Genomic DNA, 7,462 nt, shown 5'->3' on the forward strand with positions numbered 1-7,462 from the left:
ACACACATACACACACACACATACATACATACACACACCCACATACATACACACATACCCACATACATACACACACACATACATACACACACACATACCCACATACATACACACACACACACACAGATACCCACATACATACACACACACACATACCCAGAGACATCATTGCTCTGGGTAACCCCCCAACCCTAGGATCTGTTCCCACTTGGCTCCTTTCCTGACCACTGGATGGAGGGGGCTTACATGTCTCTCTTAAGCCAAACCCCATGCTCTAGCCCTCCCCTCCCATGCCAGCACAGGCCCCAGCCTAGGTTATACCTGATGTTCCCCACTGCCCCCTCCCATGGAAAGACCGGCGGACAGACACCCATTAGGAGGCCTAAAGACCTTCTGGGGCGGGGAGGGCTAAGTCTGGGCAGAAGGGCAGCCGTGCTCCCACGCTACCCCCCCCCAGCCTCCTGGACACAGGGGGAAGGAGAGAGGACTCACCACTGCTGGCCCAGGGCAGGTACCAGGGGCAGCTGACATTCACGAAGGAGCCCGGCAGCCCGTCTGGCCAGCAGGCGTACTCATCGAAGGTCCGATTGCAAAACAGGCCTGGGTGCGGGAGGAGGAGTCTCTGAGTCCCCGCCTGGCCTGGTAGCGGCACTTCCCCTCCACTCCCACCATGGAGGCTGGCAGGGCCAAAACCTGTGCCCTGCTAAGCTCGGCTGAGCACTTACCATATGCCAAGCACTCTTCCCACCCAGCAGGTACCATGCGAGGGGACTCAGGCCCTTAGCAGCAGTGGAACTTTGAGCAAGTTACTTAATGTCTATTTTCTCATCTGTAAAAACAGGGCCTTTTGGGGACAAACAGTGTATGTTACGTGGATACCTGTGCATGGTATGTAAGTGCTCAATAAACAATCCCTATAGGCCTATTCTTAAAGTATCCGTCTCAGATGAGGGGGAAACGGAGCTCATGAGGCTGGAATAACCTCCCTGTGGTCACTGCGCTATGATCGCAGGGTCAGGATTTGAACCTAGGCCTATCTGGATCCAGTCCTCTGCCCTTTAGCGCACCCCATAAAGACCTCTGAAACAATTATTCCTATAAATATGTTGGTTGGGCCTCCAGCCCTCCCTCCCCACCCCTGCACAGGCCAGGAAGTGGGAAGGAAGGCAAAGAATGGAAAGGCCAGGTCCCCACTCCTGAGAGGCTCAAGGAGGAATAAGACGGCTCCCCAAGGCCTAGGGCAGATGTGGCATCCCAGAGAGGCAAACGATGCCCAACCATGCCTTGCGGGGTAGGGGGGTGAGGAGGGGCTTCAAAGTCTCCTGGGAACCGGTTGGTTGAGGGCCCCACCTGGCCTCACCTGTGGCTGGGGGTGGAGCCTCGGTCAGGAAGCGCTGACACTGGTGTCGGTATTCTCGCCATTTCTGCACTGTCTCCGACAGGGACACAGGGGCACCCTGTGGGGGGAGGGGAGAAACGGAAGCCCCTTGGGTCCAGCCAACCTCTCTTTTACCCCCTGCCCCCACACACTTGGTTTCTTCATCTCCAGGGGACCTTAGAACCCCAAACCCCCCAGGCATTGGCTATGTCTGAGAGGGGGGCAGGGCAAGTCACTACCACAGGGGGGCTCCAGGTGGGTGTTTTTACATCTTTATCGCTCCCGATAGACAGGTGCATAGCTTGATGTGTAGGAAGTGGCCAGCAAATGTCTACTGAAATGATGCTTTTGGGAAGTGAGTGGGTGAAGGGGGAGAGGAGGGTGTCTCATTCATGGTCTCCTCTGACCTCACCTAGAAGGCAGAGTTCCTGAGGGCCCAAGACTTCATGATTGCCACGGACCCCTTTCCCAGTGCTCAGTCAACCTGCCCGCAAGGTTCCTGCACTTTCAACCATTCTAGAAGAGGACATGCAGGCCCAGAGTGGGAGAGGGACTCAGTTGAAGTCACACAGCACCCCAAGGAGCAGAGCTAAGGCTAGGACTCTGAGTCCCCCAGATCAAGGACCGTGATGAAGTATTGGAGGGCATGTGGTGTGGTGGGATTTAATGCTATGGAGACTGGTAATGCTACATCATTAGCATCTCTCCTGAAACACGCAATGGTTATCTGGGAGCCCAGTGGGAGCCCAGTAGGACCCCCCCCGACATTGTCCCTCTCTAATGTAACAAGAGAGATCAAATATTCAGCTCAGCTTCTACCAAATGAAGAAGTCCTGAGGACATGGGATCAGGAAAGTTCCAGAACAGGGAGATCAGGCTTGGACCTGGATGGGCCCCTTTCTGTGAGTAAGGAGATATGAACCTCAATTTTTAGATAGGGTAGACACAACAGGCTTTTTAGCACAGAGACCCAAGCAGACCCATCCATGTGAGAAATGACCCTTCTGAACATTTTTGTTCACTTCTTTTAGATATGTCTTGGCATGGTGTTTCTTTTTTCTTTGTATTTTTTCCTGCACAGGCTTAAGATTATAAATACTCCTCATTTGGAGGCTGCAGATGCTGAAATGACCAGGGAGCCCCTTGTATGAAATTTAGGGCTTATACATAATTTAAGATAAAATAGCACTTTTTGAAATCACAAAAATATACACGGGTGTCGAAATCAAAATAGCTTCTTTTTAGAAGCTTGCACCCTTGACTTGGTGGTGGTGCCCTAAACATATGCTGGATCTGGTTTTGGGTAATCCTGCCCCGGTTTAAGCTGAGTCACAGTTTATAGGGCACCTCCCATAAAGACACAGGTTGTCCTGTGCTCATCCCTGTCCACATAGGAAGCGTCTGGAAGGGGACCAAGCTTGGTAGAGCCCCAGCCATGTTCTCAGAGTTAGGGTTCTGAGGCCAGAGGTGGTGCCGCCTGAAGGAGCTCTTCTGAGGGCAAAGGTCAAGTGATTTGTTTTAAAAAACAAACAAATAAAAGAACAAGGAATAAAACACAACAGTAGTGAAGGCAGTGTCCTGATTTTAGCTGCAACTGAAGGGTCAGCAGAATTTTCACTAGAGCCAGTGGATCATCCCCACTCCCCACACCTTTTCTGTCTACCCCCAACCCCATTCCCCAGTGCAGCACCTGGTGGTAAAGGGGAAGAAAGACTAGAGAGAAATCCTCCTCGATCTCCCTTTCTAGAAGGAAAGGAGGAAGGAAGCAAGGTCATGGTCACAGCTGGGAAATAGGGCAGGTGTGTCTAGGGCAGGGAGTGGGGAAAAGGAAGCCGATGGAAACTGGAAATCTCAGGGTGTGGATAGGAATGAGATTAAAGGCTAAGGACAGCACCATGAAGGCCAACATGGCCACAAACACTCCAGGGAGGTTCAAGACAGAGGCAGCCCTGTCACCTGCTCTGAGCAGAGCTTCTAATATAAAACTATCTTCAGACTAGGACTCCCTGAGGGTAAGGCTGTGTCTCCCCCCTCAGACTGGGGCTCTCTGAGGCAGGGCTGTCCCTCCCCTCAGACTGGGGCACCCTGAGCTCAGGACTGTGTCCTCCCCCTCAGAATGGGGCTCCCTGAAGGCAGGGCTGTGTCTTCCCCTCAGACTAGGGCTCTCTGAGGGCAGGGCTGTGTCTCCCCCTCAGACTGGGGCTCCCTGAGGGCAGGGAACATTTCTACCCTGAGATAGAGAGCTTCCTGACAATCTGGGTCCTCTGTCTTCTTCCCACACCAGCTCAGGGTCTCCACAAACTCCTCACTGCAACCCCCCCCCCCCACTGGTACCTACAGCACAAACTACCAGGACCTCTGGCCTCTCCCCTACCTGGTGTTTATGGAAGTCATATTGTGCCAGGCTCTGGGAGGTGGTGAGGATGAGGGAGGTGGGGAACACATAGAGGAAAGACAGAGCCCTGGCCTGGAAGAGTCCCCAGGCTACTTGGGGGTGGGTGGGCTCAAGGGCTTAGCAGGACTAACAGAGAAAGCAGGAGTGAAAGCACTGGGGTGGTTGGGGCCAGGCTCAGTATAGACTCGGCCCTGGGGGACTCTGGGGACTGTGAGCTGGGGGAGAGACTGGGCTAGCAAGAGTGGAGGGTGGGCATTTCAGCAAGATGTCCCAGCAGGTATGAAGATGCAGAGGTGGGGACGTTGATGCTCCTGCCAGCAGAGAAGGCTTCGGACTGGTGTCCCGGAGGGATTTCTGGGCCGGGGAGGAATTTCTGGGCCAGGGAGAGAGCATTGGCCAGGACTGGGATAGATATGAGGCTCTGGTCTGGGACAAGGCTGGTGACCACCAGTAAGCAGGGCCCAAGTGCTCAGGTAAACACAGTAACACAGTGGAGAGTGAGCAGCCCTGGCTTTGGGCTCAGATCGAGGCCCAAACCTAACTCCCCTACAAATTAAGTTTGTTACCTTGTGTAAGAGTTTTAACTTCTAGCCTCAGCTTACACATGTGCAAAATGGGAATAATAATAGTCTCTACCTATCCCGTCCCCCAGGATTGTTGTAAGAATTTAGTGAGTTAATGCTTAGAAGGGCCCCTGGCACATGGAAAATGTGCAGCCGATGCAGCCCTTCTCAGGACTTCTACTGTTTACAGGAGAAGGGAGAGGGCAGAGTGGACAGGGCAGCCTGGCCTCCTGGGGAGTCTGGGCGCTACTCCTCCCTCACTTCCAGGATCAACAAACTCCCAGGAGGAGACGAACATATTTTCATGCCAAGGACAAATCATTCTGTTCCATGTGTGGCAACTTCCAGCAGCAAACCCACGTGGGGATGCTCAGGACTCCATGCCCGTGCGCAGGGAACTGTGAGGAGGGGCAGGCCCCGTCCACCAGCCCCCAGCCCTATTTCACCCTCCTATGGCATGAGTCCCTGCTCCAAGACTGATGAGGTGGAGCTGCCAGTCCTGGTGATGGGAAGGACACAGTGGTGGGGACAGCAGGGTTGGCCCAGAGAAGAGGGCAGCTGTGGGGACTACGGGGCTGGGTGAGGGCAGGTTGGAAGGTTTTAGAATCGGGACTTGCCAGGCTTTGTGAGATCTCTCTGAAGGGGATGAGGGGATAAAATGGAGACAATGCCCAGGTGGAGGTTATAATAAGGAGGTGCATCTCTCAGATTCAGGAGTTTCGGGAGGAAGCATGGGGTGAGAAAGAGGATGCCAGGAGGGAGTGGTGTGCTGGAGAGAGCCCTGGACAGAGAGCCACAAGTCCTGGGCTTAAAATCCCAGTTCTGGCAGTTAATGTGGGATTGATAGGATGCACTTTAATCCTTTGGGGCCTCGGTTTCCTCATCTGTAAAATGGGCATATGACTCTTCCCAAAGAGTTACTGTACAGATCCAGCAACATAAAGCAGGTGAACATCTTTAAGAATCATCCAGCCCTGTACCAGTGGGCAGTGTTAGAAGGAAGAGCAGACAGGGAAGGATGCCGATGGAGTGGCTGCTCTCGAGGTGACGGGCTTTCCAATACCCCGGGAAGGCACTCCGTCTCCAAAGACTAGCTGCCAACCTGAAAAACTCCTCCTCCAGTTTTATTTCTCAGTGTGAATAAGTTCTTTCCTTTTCTGGGAACCTTTTTGATTGAGGGAAGGAGGAACAAGACCTTGGCCTCTGAGCCACTGAGGTGGGAAAAATGGGAGAGGACCCCAAAGGAGAAAGAGAGCTCCAGAGACAACTCTGGGCCCTCCCAACTGATGTGGCCCCTATTTTCCCCAGCAGCTCCTCCCCAGACCCCCGGCCTCCTTCCTCTCTGCCCCTCTCCCAGAGCCCAAACCATCACCCTGGCCCCTGTGCCCAGGAAGGGCCGGGCTGCCAGACCCCTGGCTCTTTGACCTCATTATTTTTTTCTTAAGGGCTCCAGATATGTGAGCAGAGGGCAGGGAAAGGAAAACTGACGCACAGTGCCATATGCTCGGGGACCCTCACACGGATATGCTGTCATACACAGTACCCCACACACCGCTGAGCACATGCTTACACGCTGAGACATGACACTCTCTCCCACCCCCCACACAGTCAGGTACACACTCGTGCTGAGACATTGCCCCCAACACGCGCGCGCGCACACACACACTCCTCGACGGACATACACTCAGCTCACACTGTCACACACACATGTACACAGAGAAACACACATTCTGTCACACGCACGCTCTCTCTCACCCACATGCCGGCACATACTGGCAGACACCCATTCACGCAAAAATCTCTCTCTCTCTCACACACACACAGACTTTCACACATGTCGTTGCAAACACGTATACACTGTCGGACACACAATTGCATGCTGAAATGTTTCACACACAGTGACTTGCACACCAGCAGACCACCACACACAGGATCACACACAAACACACAGAGAAACAGCGGCTCGTAAAACCCACATCCTCCTCCCCCTGGTCCCTCTCTTTCTGTGTCTCTCTACCTGTCTCTATCTCTGTAGCCCTTTGTCTCTCTATCACACACACACACACACACACACACACACACACAGGACTCTGCCTAGGGCCAGGCTGCAGCTAAGGAAGGGCCTGTTTTTCCTCAGAGCAAGGAATTGGAGGGTAGGATGTGGTTTCTTGGTGGCTCCTGTCCCGGCCCCCACCTGGGATCCGTGTCCGGGAGGGAGCCCAGCTCAGAACAAAGTCCACGCTGACCGCTGTGCACCCCGGACTCCCTCCACCCTTCACTAGCATGCAGAGGCTCAGGCCCCCCACAGCCTCTCTCCAAGCCCTATTCTGCCCTGAAGAAGGCTTCCAGATTCTGGAGGACAAATGGGTTAGTTAGTTCCCCCACATGCCTAAAGCTGCCATTTCAGGGTTCCAGTGTCTCAATCCTCTCCATAACCTGCTGTGGTAGAACTTGTGATTCCTGTTTACAGACGAGGACACTGAGGTTCGGGATGGTCATTGTCCTACCCAAGATCACCAGCTAATAGTAGACCTGAGATTTGAACCCAGGTTTGGCTGGTTCTAATTTTGGGTGTCAGACGCTTGCCTGTCTCCTCATACATAGACCAGCGCCCTCACAGGGCTCCTGGGAAGGTAAGGAATAGGCGAGGGGGGTGGTCCTTCCAGCAATAGCGAAGGAGTGGCCTTGGCCCCCTTCTTTAGAGGTCAATTCAGCCATCCCACTGCCTGCAAGGAAGCCACTTCCAGCCTAGCTAGACCTGACGGTGGACAGCTTATTCTTTTGTTCTTCCTTCTGGGAATCAGGTATCAGGCACTAGCCCAGCCCCTCACCTCTTTCTTTCTGTTCCTGAATGACAGGGTCATCTTGCACAGGAATGCTCCTTTTCTGAGCTTTTGTCCCCCATCGGTGACATGGAGGGAGTAACTCTAGTCTTGACCTCATGAACAGAAAATAGAATGCAAAATTCACCCGTTTTTGAGTCTTCTACATGGGCATGAGGTCGTGTCACAAGGCCTGCAGTCTAACCTCGAAGCCCCAAAGCCCCTTTGCTCATATCTCTGTGGTGGAGGGATGCTCACCCCCCCCCCCCCCCCCCCCCCCCCCCCCCCCCCCCCGGCCGTCCCC

At 53.8% G+C, this 7,462-nt stretch overlaps 1 protein-coding gene across 3 annotated transcripts in view; it reads right to left on the minus strand.

The window, feature by feature from the left end:
- GLP1R (glucagon like peptide 1 receptor) overlaps window positions 1-7,462 on the minus strand; it is a 40,780-nt gene that overhangs the window by 31,345 nt on the left and 1,973 nt on the right. Inside the window, exons 2-4 of one of the 3 annotated variants that reach the window (XM_032409886.1) lie at window positions 7,168-7,274; window positions 1,361-1,457; window positions 493-600 (exon numbers count right to left, since the gene is read on the minus strand). In XM_032409886.1, coding sequence (XP_032265777.1) covers window positions 493-600; window positions 1,361-1,457; window positions 7,168-7,200 — 238 coding nt within the window. In that variant the 5' untranslated portion in view covers window positions 7,201-7,274. Of the gene's footprint in view, window positions 1-492; window positions 601-725; window positions 845-1,360; window positions 1,458-7,167; window positions 7,275-7,462 lie in introns of those variants that run through there. The other 2 variants (XM_032409887.1, XM_032409885.1) reach the window with 2 other exon arrangements.

Source organism: Phoca vitulina, unplaced genomic scaffold (assembly GCF_004348235.1).
Source record: "Phoca vitulina isolate PV1807 unplaced genomic scaffold, GSC_HSeal_1.0 scaffold11, whole genome shotgun sequence".
NCBI classification, from domain to species: domain Eukaryota; kingdom Metazoa; phylum Chordata; class Mammalia; order Carnivora; family Phocidae; genus Phoca; species Phoca vitulina.